Raw genomic sequence first — 22,312 nt, 5'->3', positions numbered from 1 at the left:
CCAGCTGATTCCAAAGCGCAGCCAGGCTTGACTCCCTCGCTTACTGCTGCTAAGTCACTTCAGTCATGTCCAACTCTGTGCGACCCCATAGACGGCAGCCTACCAGGCTTCCCCGTCCCCGGGATTCTCCAGGCAAGAACACTGGAGTGGGTTGCCATTTCCTTCTCCAGTGCAAGAAAGTGAAAAGTGAAAGTGAAGTCGCTCAGTCGAGTCGGACTCTAGCGACCCCATGGACTGCAACCTACCAGGCTCCTCCGTCCATGGGATTTTCTAGGCAAAAGTACTGGCTCCCTCGCTTAGGGGGACACAGAAGTCTGCAATCCTTCCTACTCTACAAAGAAAATTTTCAATGGGCTTTTAACCTGAAAAACCTGAGCTAAGGCCTTTAAAGGAGAGATGCAGGTCTTCCACGAATGGAGAGTACAGGCCTTGTCTGATGGCCACAGACGACAACAGCCCCCCGGAGCTGGGGGTGGGGGGTGTCAAAACAGGGATGCAGGGTGTGAGCTGAGGTTGGGGATGGGAGTGCCGCTATGGTTTGAGACTTCAGCCGTATGGGCTTCACATATGGGATCTAAAGTAGCTCAAAAAACAAATAAACTCAAGTCAATGTATGGCAAAACCAATACAATATTGTAAAGTAAAATAAACAAACAAATAAACAGAAGAAAAAATAAATAAATAAACTCAGAACTGTATGCAATTATTTTCTGTCCTCTGGGGAGGGTCCTGCAGAGTTCCTATCACGGGCTCTGATGCTCTGTCACACACTTCCATCCCTGCTCCTTGGCTTTTTATCATAGTCTGCCACATGATGGTATATGATGTAGTTATTAAAAATAAGGACTTAGATCCATCCATATCTGCATTGACCTGGAGGGACTGAACACATTCACTGTTCCTGAAACAGGAGCAAGTTTCAGAATGATGTCCACAGAATGGTCCAGAAACTTTCACAAGAGAGCAGGGATTGCTAAATACACAGTTTCGGAATTAATGAATAACTGTTTAAAAGAACTGACTCTTCCGTATGTGGATGACATTTGTGTGAACAAGGAGAAAAGTGTGGAGTGGGATACACCAGGGCGTTAAAGGTGGTGACTTCAGGGAGAAGGGCCTGGAAGGAAGTGAGGAAGAGAGTATGATTTCCTGAGGGCTGAGGGCTTGCTCTGCGCTTGACACAGTGCTTAGCAGTGATTATGAATGGATCTCTTTTAATCTAGGTAATAGTCCTTTGAGGTCTCCTTGTATGGTTTCCCTGTTTTACAGATTAGAGAACTGAACCACACAGATCTTGCCCAAGGCCACAAAGGACCCAAGCTATGCAGTGCACCCCTCTGTTCTTCTGATTCTCCATTCATACACTTCCTTCAGTTGTATCACTCACAAGCATGTGATACTTTGGTCATAAAATTTTAAGTAAAATATAAAAGTGTCAGGACTTTCCACATGGGCTCTCAATGCCCCACTCCCCCAATCCCTTCCTGATCTAAACATGCAATAGGTCCTTTATTCTCAGGAGGGAGGGAGGAATCGTATTCCATGCTTGGATCCAGTCTTGGTTCAATATGGCTCCCACTGCCTGCTCGCCACCTTTAAGGAGTCGATGGAATCCCTGTCTTCTGTCTTGACCTGAAACACTGTGGAAAGTGGGGTCCCTGTCTGTTGGTAACTCAATCTGGACAGAAGCCATCACAGGTTCTATCAGAAATCATGACCTCTGCTAGGGCAGGCGGCCCTGATTGGATGCAGACTCTCGGGGTGACAGGTCTTGACAAACCCCAGACCAGCCTGCCTGGAGGGGTCTTGGAGCATGGAATATCTGCAGTCTTGTAGATGAGAGGCAATAAGGTTGTTCAGTGGAAGGACTGCATGCAAGGATTTTTCAGTTACAGCCTGCTTTCTCAGGAGACTGTAAGCCAAGGATTCTAGACTGGATCTAAACAGATGATGGTTTCCAATTACTCTGGATCGAGACTCCTCAAAATATGAGGTCAGATCCCTAATGCCATCATGACCTTGCTGCTTGAAGAAATGCAGATCCCTTGATCTTAGGAGCCAGCAAGACCAGAGCTTGAATCCTGTCTACCAGCTGGAGCCCCTGGGTTGATTGCTCATGTTTTAAGCCTCAGCTGCTTGCCCTGTAAATTGATGAGGATGATGTTGACTTGACAGGGTGGACTATGACGAATATTAGCAATAATACAGGTGAAGTCTGTGAAAAGGACACAGGATTAGTAACCATTACTCTATTAAATCTATGTTGTGGTGGTGGATGAGGGCAGCTTCTAAATGGCTTCAGTGATCCTTACCTCCCAGTATCCACACCCTTGTACAATCCCTGCCTCTTGAATGTGAGCTGGACCTAGTGAGTTGCTTCTAATGAGTGGAATACGGCAAAAGTGATAGGTTGTCACTTCCAAGACTAGGTTACAAAAGGACTATAGCTTCCCTCTTGCTTATCCTCTCTTACCCCCTCATTTGCCCACTGTAAGCCAGTTGCCACACTGTAAGTTGTGCTATGAAGCAGACCATGTGGTAAGTAACTGGGCAAGGTCACTGGCCAACATCCAAGAAGGACCTGAGGCCCCAAGCCAACGTTCTGCAAGGAACTGAATCCTGCCAACAACTATGTTAAGAAGATTGAAAACAGATCCCCACCTGATCTTCAGGTGAGCCTTCAGATGAGACTGAAGCCCAAGCCAATACATTAACTGCAGCCCTGTCAGAGAACCTCAGCCAGAAGCACTGAGCAAAGCTATGCCTGGATTCTTGACCCAGAGCAAATAGGAGATAATAAACATTGATTGTTTTGAACCACTAAAGTTTGGGGTGATTTTGCAGCAATAGATAACCAATACATCCTGGAAACAGTAGATTAAATTATACTTTGGAAACAATAGATTCAGCCAGAGTGTGGCACCTGAAGTCTTTACTTAAATGCCATGTCCTCTGGGAAGCCTTTCAAAATCCTCCTCTCTGAGTTAGGTGAACATATTTTCTTATGTTTCCCTATTAGACCATAAGCTACTTGAATCATCATATCATCAAAGCTCTCCTAGTACTTAGGATTATCTCAAAGTCATAAGTCACTTCATCTTCACAACAAACCTATGAAACAAGTACTATTATTGCCCACATTTTGTAGATGACAGAAACTGAAGCTCAGAGAGGCTAAGTAACTTGCCTAAGACTTTAGTAATTATGTGGAAGTGCCAGGAAATCTGGCTTCAAAATTCGCATTTGCAATGATTATAATTTGTGGTTCTATAAATCTTTTCCAAATTCACAAATGGTGAGTTCAAACCCAGGCAGCTAAATACCAGACATGAAGTTCTTAAATATCACCCTCTCGAGATCACCTTCTATCCCTAGGACAATACGTTGAATATGTCTCACCTGTAGTTCTCAATGTCTGGAACACCACCTACCTGTAAACACTAGGCTGGCATTTTCCAGTTCTTCTTGGGGAACTTTGAAGCTGAAGGATTCATTGTAAAAGGGATCGATTGTGCCTCTTAAGAAGGATGTCTTCTTTGTTTTCACAAGCTTGAGTCCATGTACCAGCTGAATTTTCACAAATGGGTCTGAGAATAGAGTGTTGGAGATCATGAAACCCAATCCATCCATTCGCCTAACTTTCCAACCATTCGACCCAGTGACCTACCCATTCTTTCATCTTCCATCAGTCCATCCATTCCAGGTTTCCACTCCTTCTTTCATTCATCCATTTCCCCATCTATCCACATATTTTTTTCTTTTTCCCATCCAGCTTCTTCTCTGCTCACCCTTTTCTCTCTTTCTCTAGACATGCAAGATTTACTGAGCTCCCCGCATGTGTCAGGCATTGTGTTCATTTTACAGATGAAGAAACTGAGAACTCAAATAGGAAATGATTTGCATTAAGATAAGGCTAGTGAAAGAATAGCTAGACCCAGAGCCTGTCCTAGTTTTTCTGGCCTTAGAAGCCCATCATCATGTCAGTGAGCCCAAAGCCCATACAGGGGAAAATGGAGATGGCAGAATTATAACTATTATTCTTAGATCACTTTACAGCTTACAAAGAAATTCATGTACATTATCTAATTTTATGTTTGTATAAACAACCCAATGAGATAAATGCTGTTATCTCAATTTTTCAGATGGAGAATTGAGGTTTATAGAGGTTAAGTAACTTCCCCAAGGCCACATCATTTATAAGAAGTAGAACTAGGATTTGGTTCCAGGCAGTTTTACTCAGGAGCTCTTAATCATCCTATCATACTGACTCTCCCACTGTGGTGAATCTGAAACTCTCCAGCTTTAATACCATTCCCTCCACTGGCCCCTTCAAAATCTGTTTTTAATATGTGGTTTTTGAGAATACAAGTTGTCTTCTAAATTCAGCTGTCACTTTATAGCAAAAGTAATTTATTTTAGCTATTGCACTTAGAAAAGACTATATTTCCACCACTGAGCTGAAGAGACCCCAGCAACCATGACTGCTTTCAAGATAATATCCTTTGCTGTCATGGGAAAGCTACATAAGGAGGGAATGTAATCTGTTCTATTTCATTAAAAGACACGTTCAAATTGGTGTGTTATAGACATTTGAAATACAGCAGTGTTTTCGGAGCTGGCATTTATAAAGATGTATGCTACATTTGAAATGAGCTAGAAAAAGAACCTCAGAGGGTGTCCACTGGTCTCACGGACTAGAAAGCATCGTCAGTGCTCACTACCGCCACCTGGAGCATGGTGTCTCCACTGCAGGCATAGCATCCAGAAAGTGAACGTGGCTCACTCATGAACCACTCTTTGCAACCCCGTGGACTATGCAGTCCATGGAATGAATTCTCCAGGCCAGAATCCTGGAGTGGGTAGCCATTCCCTTCTCCAGGGAATCTTCCCGACCCAGGAATCGAACCAGGGTCTGCTGCATTGCAGGCAGATTCTTTATCAGTTGAGCTACCAGGGAAGCATAGCATCTGGACAGGCAAGTAACTTCCTCCAGGGTGCATGTGTACAAGGAGGATCTAGAGTTCAACAGTTATCACACCTGGTCTCGATCAAACCCCCACTTCAAATGGAATGGTATCATTTACCTGCCTCATCCCAAGAGATATCTGATCATTTATTTTATCTCTTGAACTAACAGACTAGATCTGGATACTATTTTATCCTCAGAAAGTCCTATTAATTAACAGCATCCAGGATGCAGAAAAAGGAAATCAGGTCCCTTGTGTCAAACAAACATAGACGCCTTGTTAAAGCAATGGCAGAAGGAGGGGCCACACTGTACCTGAACCTTGGCTCACATCTGTCTGAAGAAGTTGCTTGGCTCGAATGACGTCAACATTCAGCCTCCCAGCACTCGGGAGATAATTCAGTGACAGAAGCAGCTCCCCGAGTTCTACCTCATTCTGTGGAGAAAGGATATAATCAGGAAGTTGCATTTTTCTTGTACTTCTTTTGCACCTCTCATGCAGGAAATTGATTCCAGCAGCTCACAAATGGACTTCTACGGGTGGATCAGCTGACAGAAGGTACCTCTTTTTCTGAGTTATTTTAGCCTCTTTCCCCAATTATTTTCTTCCATCCATCTCAGAAAGTTTGTTCTGCTTTTAGAATATTTAAGAGCAGCAACAACATAGTAAGAACAAAAGCATCAATAATGATAATAAATAAATGCCACATGCCAAGTATTGTGCTGAGTACTTTACATGAAATTACTAGTTCAATCTTCACATTTAACAGAAGAGGGAACTGAGGCTTGGAGGAGACAGAGGCTCAGAAACATGTCCCAGGCCACAGAGCTAGAAAGCGGTAGTGCTAACACTTGGACCTAGGGAGGTGGATTCCAGACTCTCTGAGCATTGTGCTATTCTGCCTCCCAGCAGGATACCGGGGAGGCAGACCACCCTGCAGGGAAACCATCCTGCAGGTTCTCATACTGTTTTGAAGTAATTCCCAGACATTATATTATTTATCTGTAATATTTTAGCAGGTTGAGAAATCTGTTCTCAACCTGCAGGCTGAGCCCACAAAAAGCCTGTGCTTCCAACCTCACCACAGCAAGCTCAGACTGTGACGTCACTTGTTGAAGATTATCTGTTCCTTTGCTGTTAATACAACCAAATTGTGGGAAGCTGTGGGAAGTTCACATACGCACCCACTGCGTGACTCCATCCTTCCAACAGTACCAAGAAACAAGAGGCCCCCACTTCTTTATCCCTGTAAACATTTTTTTAATTGTAGAAAATTTCAAATACAAGTTAAATAGTCCAGTTTAATTAATCTCCATATACCCATCACCCAATTATACCAATTATCTACACGCTGCAACATGTTTCATCTTGTCTTAGTCCGTACAGGCTGCTATAATAACAAAATACCACAGACTGGGGAGCTTATAAACAACAGCAATTTCTCTCTCACAGTTCTGGACACTGGTAGATCAGGGTGCCTGCATGGTTGGCTGAGGGCCCTCTTCAGGGTGGCAGACTCCTTAGCAGAGGGCTGGGAAGCTCTCTGGAGTTTTAATAAGGGCACTAATCCTATTCATGGGGGGCTCCACCTTCATGACCTAATCACTTCCCAAAGGCTAAGCATTCTAACACCGTTACATTTCATGTTAGGATTCCAACATGTGAACTTCCCAGGGGGTGGGGGGAGTGGACCACAGACATTCAGACCATAGCATATCTATACCCTGACTTGTAAAAAACTTTAGCTGCATATTTTAAACCAAGTCCCAGACGTGATGCTATTTTACCTGTGTATCTTTTAGAGTGCTTTTCTGATAAGTACATTAAAACAAATATTTTGGACTTCCATCGTGGTTCAGTGGTTGAGAATCTGCCTGCTCATGCGGAGGACACGGGTTTGATCCCTAGTCCAGGAGTCCACATGCCGCAGAGCAACTAAGCCCGAGCACCACAACTACTGCAGCCTGCACCCTAGAGCCTGGGCTCTGCAACAAAAGATATCACAATGAAAAGCCCGTGCACCGCAATGAAGAGTAGCCCCCGTTTGTCTAAACTAGGGAAAGCCCACGAGCAGCAACGGGGACCCAGCACAGCCAGAAATAAATAAATAAAAACCCAAGTATTTTTAGTATGGGAAATCTCCAATCACATTTAAAAGAAAACAGAAGCGTATAAGGGGCTTCCGGATAGCACCATCACTCAACGTCAACAATTCCATCACATGGCCAATCTTGATTCACCTAAACCCTCATCCAACTCCTCATCTTATTCTGAAGTAATTCCCAAACATCATATTATTTTATCTGTAATATTCTAGCATGTATCTCTCAATGATGAGATTGATCTATCTGTCTATCCATCCATCCATCCTTTGTCCACCCACACACTCGCCCACCCCTAATCTCTATCTCTTTTGGTGTCGGTCATTTGAACAAGTCAATACCAAGTGGCAGCTCTAGAACAATGCTTGGTACATGCAGATACTCAATAAACATTTGTTGACTGGATGAAGAGTCAAACCAAAATATTTCTGAACCCACTGAGTTAGTCACCAAACATGAAACAACCTTGGAAATCAACTCAGAGCATGCTGACTGGCAGCCTGTAGATACGTTTTGTTTGGTTCACATCACGTTTAAACAGATAATTTGGAGAAGGCAATGGCAACCCACTCCAGTACTCTTGCCTGGAAAATCCCATGGACAGAGGAGCCTGGTAGGCTGTGGTCCTTGGGGTCGCGAAGAGTCAGACACGACTGAGCAACTTCACTTTCACTTTTCGCTTTCATGCATTGGAGAAGGAAATGGCAACCCACTCCAGTGTTCTTGCCTGGAGAATCCCAGGGACAGGGGAGCCTGGTGGGCTGATGTCTATGGGGTCGCACAGAGTCAGACACGACTGAAGCGACTTAGCAGCAGCAGCAAACAGATAATTACTTGCTAACATTTATAAAATTCAAGAAACATTTATAAAATTTTTGTGTGATGCCTTTCACACACAAAAAAGCCTAGATTTCTTGCCTTTCTTGAAAAACAGGAAGGTCTGCCAAGGCTGAGCCCACATCCCCACCTGGTAACATCTGGGCACAATGCAGTGCCCCCCAGATGGGATCTGTCTCTTCATGTCACGAGGTTCCCATGTGTCTTCCTTCACCCTTGACATTCTTGCTGTCCAGCTCTGGGCACACAAGCTTGCAGATTTTTCAAGAAAGAAATGGCCAACTCAGTGTCTTGAGTAATCAGAGACGTTCAGAGCCCTTTACACATTAGCTAAAGGTTTCCTTCTTGTTCTCGAAGGCCTGGAATACATGTTTGTCCCCAGGCAAGGAGTGCTGTGCATTATGCTGGTGCCCAGGCCAGGGATACGCCATTCGAAAGCCCTGTGGGCTTGGTTTCTCCCAGGTTTGTAAGTCAGAGTGATGCCTTCCCTGCTTCTTAAATGAACCAGCATCTCATCTCATAATGCAACTGTATACACAGGGATCAAGATTTGTAATTCAGTCAGCTGAGCTGCATAAACAGGTTCAACCAGATTTAACCAATCTAGTCATCGAAGGTAGTTTAGAGATGGGCACAATTTTGTCCCCAGGCCACATTTGCCAATGTCTGAAGAGATCTTGGGTTGTCACAGCTATGGTGGGGGATGCTCCTGGTACACCTCCCTTTGTAGAATACCCATATCTAGTGGATAGCTACCGCCCCAAACAAAGAATGACCCAACCTCAAATGGCAACAGTGCCGAGGTTGAGAAACGCTGGGTACACGAGGGAAAGGGAGACGGCAGTCTCCTTTGTTTTAACAAAAAGAGAGCAAATATTCTTTCACCCAACAGTTCCATCTCCAGCAACCTACCCTACAGACATCGTCACACAAAATGTGTCAGGATGTGAGCACACAAGGGTAGTGAGTACTTATCACGGCTTCCACTGATTGCCTGTGGGCCTACTATGTGCCTGGGCTGGAATGAGATATGATGCCTGCATCATGGAATATACATTCTAGAAGTGGAGACAGTACACTAAAAAGAAAGTCATGAATGAGGTGATTTCAGATAATGCTGAGTACTAGGAAGAAAACTCCAGCAGGGCAAGGGAGATGCAGGCCTTTCTGGGGAAGATAGAAATATTTATATCTTGATTGTGGTAGTTGTTTCACAGGCGCACTTGCCCCCAGATCAATACACTGTATACGTCAAATGTATGTGTTTACGGCATATGGGCTTCCCTGGTGGCTCAGACGGTAAAGAATCTGCCTGCAACGCAGGAGGCTGGGGTTCAGTCCCTGGGTTAGAAAGATTCCCTGGAGAAGGAAATGGCAACCCATTCTAGTATTCTAGCCTGGAGAATTGCATGGACAGAGGAGCCTGGTGGGCTACAGTCCATGGTGCCACAAAGAACTGGACACAACTGAGTGACTAACACTTCCACTTTTCATTTATTGCATATAAATCATAACTCAGTAAAGTAGGGGGCGGAAATCTAAAGCAAGCACGCAGAGCAGAATATTAGCCCTTGTCAAGTCTGGGAGATGTTTAAGTGGGTATTATTGTATTGTTTTCTGTTAGAAATATTTCATTTAAAAACACAAATAAAAATAAACAGTAAAAAAGAAAGCAAGAAAATCAGGCAGAGATGGTGACTGATGGGGCACACACGGGGGCTGCCACGTCAGCTAGGGTGGTTGGCGGGCAAGGCCTCTCTGTGAAGGGAGATTGTTCAGTTCAGTCGCTCAGTCGTGTCCAACTCTTTGTGACCCCATGAACCACAGCACTCCAGGCCTCCCTGTCCATCACCAACTCCCAGAGTTTACCTAAACTCATGTCCATCGAGTCGGTGATGCCATCCAACCATCTCATCCTCTGTTGTCCCCTTCTCCTCCAGCCCTCAATCTTTCCCAGCATCAGGGTCTTTTTAAATGAGTCAACTCTTCACATCAGGTGGCTAAAGTATTGGAGTTTCAGCTTCAACATCAGTCCTTCCAATGAATACCCAGTACTGATCTCCTTTAGGATGGACTGGTTGATCTCCTTGCAGTCCAAGGGACTCTCAAGAGTCTTCTCCAACACCACAGTTCAAAAGCATCGATTCTTCTGCACTCAGCTTTCTTTCTAGTCCAACTCTCACATTCATACATGACTACTGGAAAAACCATAGCCTTGACTAGACGGACCTTTGTTTACAAAGTAATGTCTCTGCTTTTTAATATGCTGTCTAGGTTGGTCATAACTTTCCTTTCAAGCAGTAAGCATCTTTTAATTTCATGGCTGCAATCACCATCTGCGGTGATTTTGGAGCCCAAGAAAATAAAGTCAGCCCCTCTTTCAACTGAGGGGAGATTGGAGGCATGTTAAGTGTGGAGGGGGACACGACAGGCAGAGAAGAACAAGTGAAAAGAGGGAGGAACAAAGCCAGTGGGTTTGAGGGTGAGAGGAGGTGGATTCTGGAAGGGTCCACGGAGCCAGAGAAAGCTGCCCCGTGGCTGACCCAGTGGGAGCCTGCTCATGGCCCAACTGCCAGTGCAAAGAGATGGATTAACAGAGAAGGACCCAAGGCCAGTTCCCAGCCTCGGCTCCTAAGAGGCCCTCAAGCCCTCTCTAAGTAGAGTGCTTCCTAGAGAGGGCTGCTCGCCTCCTCCCTGGGGCCATTGACTGAACCCTCAACAAGGCAGCTTGCTGATGTCATCACCTTTCTGAGAAGGTTGTTTTTCATCTAAAGGAAAAAAAAAGGCAAGCTCTTTCAGCCTTCACTCCATTAGTAGGATACAAGCTGGCAGCCCTCTCCTGTGCCCCCACCCCCACCCTACACGAGCACATCAGGGTTTTCATGCTGTTTTTCCAGGAAAGCAGGTCCATTGATCTAGCCATTCTTTCTCTCTGTCTCAGGAGTGATCAACTTGCAAGACAGTTGTCTGGAACTCAGGGAACAGTTGGTAGAAATAAAAAAGGAGACTAACTGAGCAATATCGAAGGCTTGATTTATTTATTCAACATTTATTCAACAGTTACTGGGGCCTGGGCCTGGGAAGTCATGAACATGGTAATTACAGCAAACCTTTACAAAGAAAGCACCCTGGACCAGGCATTGATCTTGACAAGCTAAGGCTCAATCTCATTTCTTCCCCTAATAGCCTAGAGATTTCCATTTTACAGATGAAGAGATTCTAGCTCAGGGACACCAGTGAGGAAGGACAGGAAGCAAGCTCAGTCCCTGTATTAACGCTTACTTTGTGTTGATGCTAATTAAAGCATGATCCCAGCCATCAACAAGTTAGTCGGCTGGGGAAGACTAGGGAAAATATGAAAAGAAAAAAGAAAAGAATAAGTGTTGGCACAGATGTGGAGAAACTGGAACCCTGTACACTGCTGCTGGGCACGTAAAATGCCATAGCCACTCTTCTACGAAACAGTGTGGCCATTCCATGAAACATACAGATATGGTATGACCCAGCAATTTCACTCCTAGGTATATGCCCAAGAGAACAGAAAAATGTGCACATGAATTTCACAGTTGCACCATTCATAGTAGCCAAAGGGGGAAACAGCCCAAATGTCCATCAACGGATGAATAGATTAACAAACTATGATTCATACAGAGGTGTTATTCAGTCATGAAAATGAATGAAGTAGTGATATGTGCTTCGGTATTGTGTAGTAGAGCCTCAAAAACATGATGCTAGGTGAAAGAAGCCAGACACAAAATCACATATTGTGTGGTTCCATTTATGAGATACCCAGAATCAGTAAATCCATAGAAACAAAAATCAGATTAGTGGTTGCCAGGATCTGGGAGGAGGGGAAGATGGGAGTGACTGCTTAGTGGGTATAGGGTCTCCCTTGGAGATAGAAATGTTTTGGAACGAAAGGCGATGGTCTTACAACATCGAGAATGTACTAAGTGCCACTGAAATGTATACTTTCGGATGGTTAAACTGATGTTATATGAATTTCACCTCAATTAAAAAATATAATATAATATGTCCTAGGTGTTAATTAATTAATTAATTAATCTCTTTGGAAAGAATGATGCTAAAGCTGAAACTCCAGTACTTTGGCCACCTCATGCAAAGAGTTGACTCATTGGAAAAGACTCTGATGCTGGGAGGGATTGGGGGCAGGAGGAGAAGGGGATGACAGAGGATGAGATGGCTGGATGGCATCACTGACTCAATGGACGTGAGTCTGAGTGAACTCCGGGAGTTGGTGATGGACAGGGAGGCCTGGCGTGCTGCGATTCATGGGGTCGCAAAGAGTCGGACATGACTGAGTGACTGAACTGAACTGAACTGAGGTGCTAATAAGCCATATGAACCAGACCGAGTACAAGACTGAAGCACAATCCACTCTGGGAAGGGGCGTGATCAGGGAAGGCTCCTTCACTCAAGATGCATTTGAGTTAATTCCTAACAGACAGGTAGGATGTGTTGACTCAGCTGATCATGGCAGTCACTTCAAAATACATGCAAAATTCTATATATGTCATCACATTGTATACCTTAAACTTACAGTGTTATATGTCAATTATATCTCAATAAAGTTAGAAAAAAGAAAGGGAAGTAGGATTTTGTCCATCAAATAATGCAGGAAGGGGCACCCCTTGCAGATAAAACAGAATGAAGGAATCCTTCACTGCAGCCCTGGCACCCTTTGCTGCTCTGGTCCTGAACAATCTTGATGTAACTAACATAAACTCCCGAGTTGTTGCTGTTGTTCAGTTGTTAAGTCATGTCCAAGTCTTTTGTGACCCCATGGACTGTAGCCCACCAGGCTCCTCTGTCCTTGGATTTCCAAGTAACTTGCTATTAATAACAAAGTAGCCAAAGAGGATTAATAATTTATATTTCTCAAATAAATTAGTGAGGATTCTCTTTACAAATGGGGGCTTCCCAGGGGGCTCAGTGGGTAAAGAATCCACCTGCAATGCAGGAGACACAGATGAGGGTTCGATCCCTGTTTGGGAAGATCTCTGGAGAACGAAATAGCAACCCACTCCAGTATTCTTGTCTAGGAAACCTCATAGACTGAGGAGCCTGGCAGGCTACAGCCTATGGGGTCACAAAGAGTTAGACACGACTAAAGCAAATGAGCATTCATTAGTGCTCACTACAGGTAATATTATCTTCATTCATTTGCATTCTTGGTTTTTGTTTGTCTGTTTTTTAAGTGGGAAAGACAATGCTGGGCTAAAGAGGTGCGCTCTGAACCCCTACAAATGGGGGATGCCCCCCATCTCCACTCCAAGTAAAAAAGACAGAAATATATTTTTTGGCAAGAATTTGATATTTCAGAAGCTATCCTGAAGTGCCCCTTGTGGGGAATTTAGACCACTGCTGGGATAAACAGTTGAGAATAACCATCTTGAACAACAAATGATGAGAGGCTCTATCATTATCTCAAGGTCAAGCCTTAACCCAGCTCTGAAAGTGGAGTGTCTTTGCTACCCTGGGGGCCTCTGCCTGTGAATGTGCCCACATATGGAGAACACGTACTGGACATCAAGCCCAAGGGCGGAATGTTCTTGGAGGGTTCCTGGAGCCAGCGTCCCCTTAGTCCCTCTTCCCTAGAAGTACTTGGTGCTAAATTTAAAAGCTGACCAGCACAGCTGGTAAGGAGCTCAGAACATGGCCACAGAAAAAGCAGGACCACCTACTTCAGTAGCTCCCCAACCTGACCCCCGCCCCGAAGGGTCATGGAATTTATAGCGATATTTGTGGACACCCATGACATACTGACTCATTAAACTTTCATCAGTCTTGGGCAATTATGCCTTTCCTGCAACCTAATTCTGCCGTCCCCACAACCTCCCAAGACACCGATAGTGTCTGGAGACATTTTTGGTTATCACAATTGGGGAAGGGGTTGCTACTGACACCTAGTGGGTGGAGGCCAGCGATGCAGCTAAATATCCTACAAAAACACAGGACACCTCCCCTTTGCCCCCATCCCAGCAAACACACACACAACAGAGAATGACCTGGCCCAAAATATCAATAGTGCTGAGGCTGAGAAATCGTAATAAAACCTACGAACCTTGTCCTGGTTCGGATTCTTCTCTTACACGTGATTCTAGCCTGAACAAACGTTCAGTTCAGTTCAGTTGCTCAGTCATGTCCGACTCTTTGCGACCCCATGAATCTCAGCACGCCAGGCCTCCCTGTCCATCACCAACTCCCGGAGTTCACTCAGACTCACGTCCATCGAGTCAGTGATGCCATCCAGCCATCTCATCCTCTGTCGTCCCCTTCTCCTCCTGCTCCCAATCCCTCCCAGCATCAGGGTCTTTTCCAATGAGTCAACTCTTCGCATGAGGTGGCCAAAGTACTGGAGTTTCAGCTTTAGCATCAGTCCTTCCAAAGAAATCCCAGGGCTGATCTCCTTCAGAATGGACTGGTTGGATCTCCTTGCAGTCCAAGGGACTCTCAAGAGTCTTCTCCAACACCACAGTTCAAAACCATCAATTCTTCGGCGCTCAGCCTTCTTCACAGTCCAACTCTCACATCCATACATGACCACAGGAAAAACCATAGCCTTGACTAGACGGACCTTTGTTGGCAAAGTAATGTCTCTGCTTTTCAATATGTTAACAGCAACTAAAGACTTTGAATTTTCCTCCAACGACTAGGAGGAAAGTCCATTCACTGTCTCTGCTGAACTTGTCTTGGGTAGTCTCTCCAGACTGGAAGACGCCACAGCACCAGCTGTAAGTCAAAGATCAAGCTACAACTCCCATCCTTTTCTTCACTGCAAGCAGAAACCCAAGCACCAGATACAGACTCCTTCTGGGAGATGTGTTCAACCAGCCCAAGGAGAATGGATTGCTTACTTTGAGGGGATCTCCAATGCTATGAAGTCTTCTTTCTCCAACTCAAATTTCATCTGATAAGGTTGGCATGTCAGAGCTGGAAGAACTGGATTTCAGTTCTCTAGGTTTGTAAAAGAAAACAGAGCCAGGCCTTTCTCTCACTTCCCTGCTTAATACCCTCCATCACTCTTAGAATGAAATTCAAAATCCTTAGCCTAATCTTCAACATGATTTGTCAACCTTGGCACTACTGCCATTTGGGGAAGGATCATTCTGTGTTGGAATGATCTCCAATACGTTGGCCACCATATGCAAAAAGCCATCTCCCTGGAAAAGACCCTGATGCTGAGAAACATTGAGAGCAGGAGGAGAAGAAGGCAACAGAGGATGAGATGGTTGGATGGCATCATCGACTCAATGGACATGAGTGTGAGCAAACTCCAGGAGATGGTGAAGGACAGGGAAGTCTGGCATGCCGCATCCATGGAGTCACAAAGAGTTGCACACAACTTAGCGATTCAACAACAGCAACATTCTGTGTTGTGGGGCTGTCCTGGCCACCGTAGGATGTTTATCAGCATCCCTGGTCCCCACCCACTAGATGCCAGCAGCACACCACCCCTAACTGTGATAACCCGGAATGTCCTGCTGCTGCTGCTGCTGCTAAGTCGCTTCAGTCGTGTCCGACTCTGTGTGACCCCATAGACAGCAGCCCACCAGGCTCCCCCGTCCCTGGGATTCTCCAGGCAAGAACACTGGAGTGGGTTGCCATTTCCTTCTCCAATGCATGAAAGTGAAAAGTGAAAGTGAAGTCGCTTAGTTGTGTCCGACTCTTAGCGACCCCATGGACTGCAGCCTACCAGGCTCCTCTGTCCATGGGATTTTCCAGGCAAGAGTACTGGAGTGGGGTGCCATTGCCTTTTCCTTTCTAGACGCTGCTAAAGGTTCCCTCGGGGCAAAATCACCCAGTTGAGAACCACTTATCTACCAGGATCTAAATAATCCAACCGCTGCTTCTATCTCAGACCTCATCCAGCTGCCACAACTGCCTCTGCTCTACTCCTTGAAAACACAAGGCCAATCCTACCCCAAGGCTTGCTGTTCCCTCAGCCTGGGAATCTCAACTCAAATGTCACCTCCTGCTCTAGGCTTTCCACGACCACCCAATGGACAAGAGCCCCCCACCCCCATCACTTTCTACCACATCACCTTGTTCTCTTTCCTTCATGGCGCTCGCCCATGTCCATCTCTCCACCACTATCTGCAGAGCACCAGGAAGAATTTGAGGCCAGAGGCCATGAGACCAAGCTGTGTGGCCCCAACAGGGAGGCCCCCTGCACCACATCCCGGACAAGAGGGGTCATCGTCACAACGTCTGTCACTGGCCCTACCCAAGAAAACTGAAATGGAGGTGGGAGAAGGAACTGGGTGACTGGTACCACACCTGCCTTCTCCCAATTCAAGGCAACGTCACAAATAGGTCTCATTTCCTTTTTAAAGGGCCCGATGAGCTTCATTTGGTGGAACCACGTAGGGTGGGCTTAGGGAAACGGAAATAGTTCATCTGTAAATTACTCAAATGAATCCAGAAGCCACCCTGCTAGCCCCCCAGAAGCCCTGCTTTCCACCCAGAGAAAAACTCTGCCTGCCTGCAACCTCTGAACACAGCTAAGTCTTCATCAATAAAAGGGAAATCAAAGAAAACCATTTGGAACAACAGACACTTTCTGGGAAAAAACCGCGGGCTCTCCTCCTGACAGACTTCCTTTGAAGTGCTTTGAGGGCACCCTTGCTCTCACTCACCTAGCAGAGGGTATCAGATGTGTGCACACACTTTTAATGATGCCCAAACACAGCTGCTGTGTGCTCATGCCTTTGTTCCCATGAGTCAGGAGAAACCTTTTGTCTCTTAATTTACTGCACGAACAATATTAAATTAGGAATGGATTTTTTTTTTTAAAGCAAAATTCAGCCACAATCCCAGCACATTACACATTTCATCCAAAGCTTTCTTTTCTCCACCGCCACCCTTTCAGATTCTTCTTCCAGTCCCTATCAATAATCAAAACAATATTTGCATAGCAGCATTGACAACACAGGTGAATTCTGAAATATCACCCCTGATTTTTACAACTTAAATAGACACACACGTTTTCCGAGTTACTATCCAGACATCACAAATATCTTTTGTAATGTCTACTTAGAATATCCCATTAGGCTGAAACACTAATTTACTTTAACCACTTTCTATTGCTAGGTACTTGGGTTATTTTTAACGACGTAAAATAGGGCACTTTGGCACTTTTTCCTCTTTCAGATTACATCCCTCTAATAAAACCCAAGGGTGATATCACTGGGTCAAAGAATATATTAAACCAGGAAAAACGTCCAGATATTTGTCTGCTGTTCAGTATGAACCACCAGACCGTTTGTCAAAAGGGCTGAACTAACTTCACAGCCACCAGGAAAGGGAGAGGGCAGAAGTGTCTCCACGGCATCACCAGCACCGAGTATTAACATGTGACGGTAGGGTGTGGGATCAGTGTGGCCGCCAAAACAATTTTTGCTTGTGTTTCTTTGATTGACTATCTGGCCACATACTGAATTACATCTCCTCCTCTGTGTGGAAACACTGACTTTCTTTCTATGTGACTTCAGTGCTCCTCCTTGCTATGCTCATGGCATGGCTGACAATATACATTTTACACTGGATTGTATCTGTTACTGTCAGGCTTCCTAATTATTCCTGTCCACGGGATATCTTATGATGGATTCGGTTTGTATTTCTCTGCCTGCTAAAAGGACTGAGCATCTTTTCATGTTCATCAGCTATTCATCTTTTTTCCTCTTCTATGAAGACTCTGTTCATTTCTTTTGGCCCATTTTTCTATTGGCCACCTACTGATTTATAAGAAGGCCTTCAAATATTTGGAAAACTCAGCAGTGGCCACAGGACTGGAAAAGGTCAGCTTTCATTCCAATCCCAAAGAAAGGCAATGCCAAAGAATGCTCAAACTACCGCACAATTACACTCATCTCACATGCTTGCAAAGTAATGCTCAAAATTCTCCAAGTCAGACTTCAACAGTATGTGGACCATGAGCTTCCAGATGTTCAAGCTGAATTTAGAAAAGGCAGAGGAACCAGAGATCAAATTGCCAACATCCACTGGATCATAGAAAAAGCAAGAGTTCCAGAAAAACATCTACTTCTGCTTTATTGACTACGCCAAAGCCTTTGACTGTGTGGATCACAACAAACTGTGGAATATTCTTAAAGAGATGGGAATACAGACCACCTGACCTGCCTCCTGAGAAATCTGTATGCAGGTCAAGAAGCAACAGTTAGAACTGGACATGAAACAACAGACTGGTTCCAAATTGGGAAAGGAGTACGTCAAGGCTGTATATTGTCAACCTGCTTATTTAACTTCTGTGCAGAGTACATCATGAGAAACACTGGGCTGGATGAAGCACAAGCTGGAATCAAGATTGCTGGGAGAAATATCAATAACCTCAGATATGCAGATGACACCACCCTTATGGTAGAAAGCAAGAGGAACTAAAGAGCTTCTTGATGAAGGTAAAAGAGTAGAGTGAAAAAGCTGGCTTAAAGCTCAGCATTCAGAAAACTAAGATCATGGCATCTGGTCCCATCACTTCATAGGAAATAGATGGAGAAACAATGTAAACAGTGACAGACTATATTTTCTTGGGCTTCAAAATCACTGCAGATGGTGACTGCAGCCATGAAATTAAAAGATGCTTATTCCTTGGAAGAAAAGCTATGACCAATCTAGACAGCACATTAAAAAGCAGAGACATTACTTTGTCGATAAAGGTCAGTCTAGTCAAAGCTATGGTTTTTCCTGTAGTCATGTATGGATATGAGAGTTTAACGATAAAAAAAGCTGAGCGCCAAAGAACTGATGCTTTTGAACTGTGGTGTTGGAGAAGACTCTTAAAAGTCTCTTGGACTGCAAGGAGATCAAACCAGTCAATCCTAAAGGAAATCAGTCCTGAACATTCATTGGAAGGACTGATGCTGAAACTGAAGCTTCAATACTTTGTCCACCTGATGAGAAGAACTGACTCATTGGAAAAGACCCTGATCCTGGGAAAGATTGAAAGGGGGACGATAGAGGATGAGATGGTTGGATGGCATCACCGACTCAATGGACATGAGTTTGAACAAGCTCCTGGAGTTGGTGATGGACAGGGAAGCCTGGCATGCTGCAGTCCATGCGGACGCAAAGAGGCAGACACCACTGAGTGACTGAACTGAACCTCAAATATTATGACTACAAAATTATTCACCAGTTATGGGTTGAACTGTGTCTCTTCCCAAATTCATATACTTAAGTTCCACTTCTGAGAGCCTGAGAATGTGACATTATTTGAGAATAAAGTGTGAAAGTGTTAGCCTCTCAGCCATGTCCAACTCTTTGTAACACTATGAACTGTACCCTGCCATGCTCTTCCGTCCATGGAACTCCCCAGGCAAGAATACTGGAGTGGGTAGCCATTCCCTTCTCCAGAGGATCCTCCCAACCCAAAAATCAAACCCAGGTCTCTTGCATTGTAGGCAGATTCTTCACCATCTGAGTCACAAGAGGAGAACACGGTCACTGCAGAAGTCATTGGTTAAGATGAGGTCGTCCAGCAGTAGGGTGGGCCTTTAACCCAATATGACTGGTGTTCTTACAAGGAGGGGAAAGTCTGGACGCTGATATGCACACAGGGAGAATGCCATGATTCTCAAGGAACTACCATGAGCCAGGAGAGAGATCTAGGGTAGATTCTTCCTAGAAATCTTCAGAGGGAGTGACCCTGTTGACCTCTGGATCTTGAAAAATGTGCTATGGTAAATTTCTTTTGTTTAAGCCAGTGTGTGGTACTGTGTTAAAACAGCCTTAGCCAACTAATGCATGTGTATAGTTCTCCCAGTTTGTGGTTTGTTTTTCAATTTTTTTCTACCACGTTTTCTGATGAGTAGAAGTTCATAGCTTTAAAGTGGCAGAATGCAGTCACCCTTTTCCTCTGTGGTTTACACTCTAGGACCTTTTCAGATATGCTTTGCTCTACTTTGGTCATAAAGATACTCTCCTTTTTTTCCTTCTAAAACTTGAAGCTTGGCTTTTCAAAAGTAAGTGCTTGGACCACCTGGACTTGGCTTTGGTGTGTGGTGTGAGGTAAGGCTCTGTTTTCATTTCTGAGGGAGTGCCCTTCTTTTCTCCTCTCTCTCTTCCTATCAGGTAAGTTCCTTGAAGGCAGTGATTTTATGTTACCTCCGGCCATCTCCCCAGGTACAGAACAGACCCTGAGTGAATGCAAGCCAAGAGAAACATCTGTTTATATCCTGTGTGTGAAGCTAATCCTTTCAGGGAAGATGGGAGAGAGGCTTAATCTTTTGATGTCTGAAGAACTTAAGGCTCAATGGCCATCCAAATTAGTAACCTACTTCAGATCCATTCAAGCATCTTGAAAGAATGAGATACTGACTCTCTTCCAAATTGGGCCCCCAGTGAGCATCTTGCAGCAGGGACAGCTGTTCTAGCAGAGATGGTTCCAGAATATGTAACACTATCAACCCAAACCTGAATGGCAGGCATGAGGCTACCAGAGTCTATAATGAAGGACCAACAGTGGACAGTTAGGGAGAACCGCCTCTAATAGAAGCAGCAGCAGCAGCCATGATAGGCCGGGACACTTACAAGGAAGTGGCTCTGCCAGCTAGGGGAGGGCCTCCGAGTCAGCAGGGTCCAGCCCCTAGACCTTTCTTCCATGAGCTCATCCCACTTCTGCATAGAAAGCCCCCCTTCAGCTTCTCTGCATCTTAGTCACCTGATTAGACCACCCCTTACCCAACCATCCAGTCCACAGATATTTAAAGTGTCTACCACATGTCGGGCACAGGGCGAGCATACAGTAGGTGCTCAGTAATGATCTGTTGATTGGGCAGTCGTGCTAGACACAGAGGACACAGCAGTAAGCAAGACATCAAGGTCACTATAATGTAATTCCTGATAGTAAACATTCGTCAATGAATTATTATGTAGAACTAATTCATTATAAGATGATTTAATTAGCAGTGTGGTGTGTGCCATGAAGAATTACAAGGTGCTGTGGAACCAACCTTCCTAAAACTCTCTGGCAGGAGCAGATAGAGGGCCAAGAGGGCAGGCCCACTGAACAGTGGAGAAGACCAGCATGGGCAAGTAAAGGGCGTCCAGGGGAGGGCTGGGGCTGGGGCAAAAACAGGTCAGCTCATGCCTTGCAGCCAAGTAATGAGTCTGGACTTATCCTGACAAATAGGGAGCCACTGAGGCTTTAGACAGTCACCAAATTAGACGTGCATGTCAAAGAGATCTCTCTAGGGCACTCCACTGGTGATCCCAGAGGTTAAGACTCCATACTTTCACTGCAGGGAGTGGGTTCACATGCCCCATGGTGTGATCAAAAAATAAAATAAAATACAAGTTCTCTCTGGCTGCACTTCCTTCCTCTTCCAACAGAAGCTGTCTCTCCTTCTGATTCCCCTTTCCACTCATGTTGTTATTAGTTACTTCTCTGCATCTCGGTCACAAACTCTCTTATGAGCCTATTGTACTTTTCATCTGCTATCATTTCTCCAACGCAAGACCACACCTTCCATGTTCTCACTTACTTCTCTTTCCTACTCCAAGTATTTGGAGGTAGGAGGGTTGTTACACGTTGAACTGTATCCCTCATAAAGATCACGGAACCAAATCTCCCTCAAGGCCTCCAGAAGCAATATGACTCTGCCGACACCTTGACTTTGGACTTCTAGCCTCCAGAACCGGGAGGGAACACATTCCTCTTGTTTTAAGCCACATGATTGGTTGTCATTTATCACAGCCACCACAGGAAACTGATGCCATGATATGCTAATCAGGACTGAGTCACAGCCCTACACCCCAATGCCAGCTCCATCATGGACCTACTGTGTGACCTTGGACATGCTGCTGAACCCCTCTGAGCCTCACTTCCTTTCCTCCTGGGGAAAATGGGGGCCAAACCACAAAGTTCTAGGGGAGACCAGCTCTTCTTTTTTTTCCTTTTCTTATAAACGTTCTTTTTTTAGAGAAATCAACCTGATGGAGTTAACCAGTCACTCCAATAAATTCTCATTTGAAATGTATTTTGAGGAACTGACATAAGCTTGTGATCATTAAATTTCAATCTAGCTTGTTTTGGCTGTTTAAGTTTTTACAAATTGTCCTTATATTTTTAACCTTGATGACTCACATCTTTTATTTTTATTTTTCAAAGTTTCTATTGGAGTATAGAGACCAGCTCTTCTTACGCTTCTGTTGCTATGCATGACAGGGTTCTCGCCTACCTTCCCTCGAAGTCTAGCTTCTGTCTCCTGGTCTTCATCATTCCTAATCCTTTTTCCTTGCCTGCAAAGGCAGTTTTTCCAAGAATTCAACTTGTGGTCCCCTTTTCTTCTCACATTATATATACAGTGTTTCTTATATAAGAATACTGTTGATGCCTAGGGTTTCAACTATCATACTTTCCATGTG

General features: G+C 44.7%; 1 protein-coding gene across 7 annotated transcripts in view; it reads right to left on the bottom strand.

Annotated features, from left to right (window-relative positions):
- The window catches only part of SYT17 (synaptotagmin 17), a 95,539-nt gene that overhangs the window by 31,868 nt on the left and 41,359 nt on the right, over positions 1–22,312 (bottom strand). For all 7 annotated transcript variants that reach the window (XM_086375560.1, XM_086375562.1, XM_086375566.1 and 4 more), the window contains 2 exons: positions 5,282–5,402; positions 3,432–3,587 (listed from right to left, as the gene is read on the bottom strand). In XM_086375560.1, coding sequence (XP_086231686.1) covers positions 3,432–3,587; positions 5,282–5,402 — 277 coding nt within the window. The remainder of the gene's footprint in view (positions 1–3,431; positions 3,588–5,281; positions 5,403–22,312) is intronic.

The sequence above is a fragment of the Bos grunniens genome, chromosome 25 (genome assembly GCF_055505025.1).
Source record: "Bos grunniens cultivar Pamir isolate PY7600 chromosome 25, Bosgru_T2T1.0, whole genome shotgun sequence".
NCBI classification, from domain to species: Eukaryota; Metazoa; Chordata; class Mammalia; order Artiodactyla; family Bovidae; genus Bos; species Bos grunniens.
This window is presented reverse-complemented; position numbering and strand designations above follow the sequence as displayed.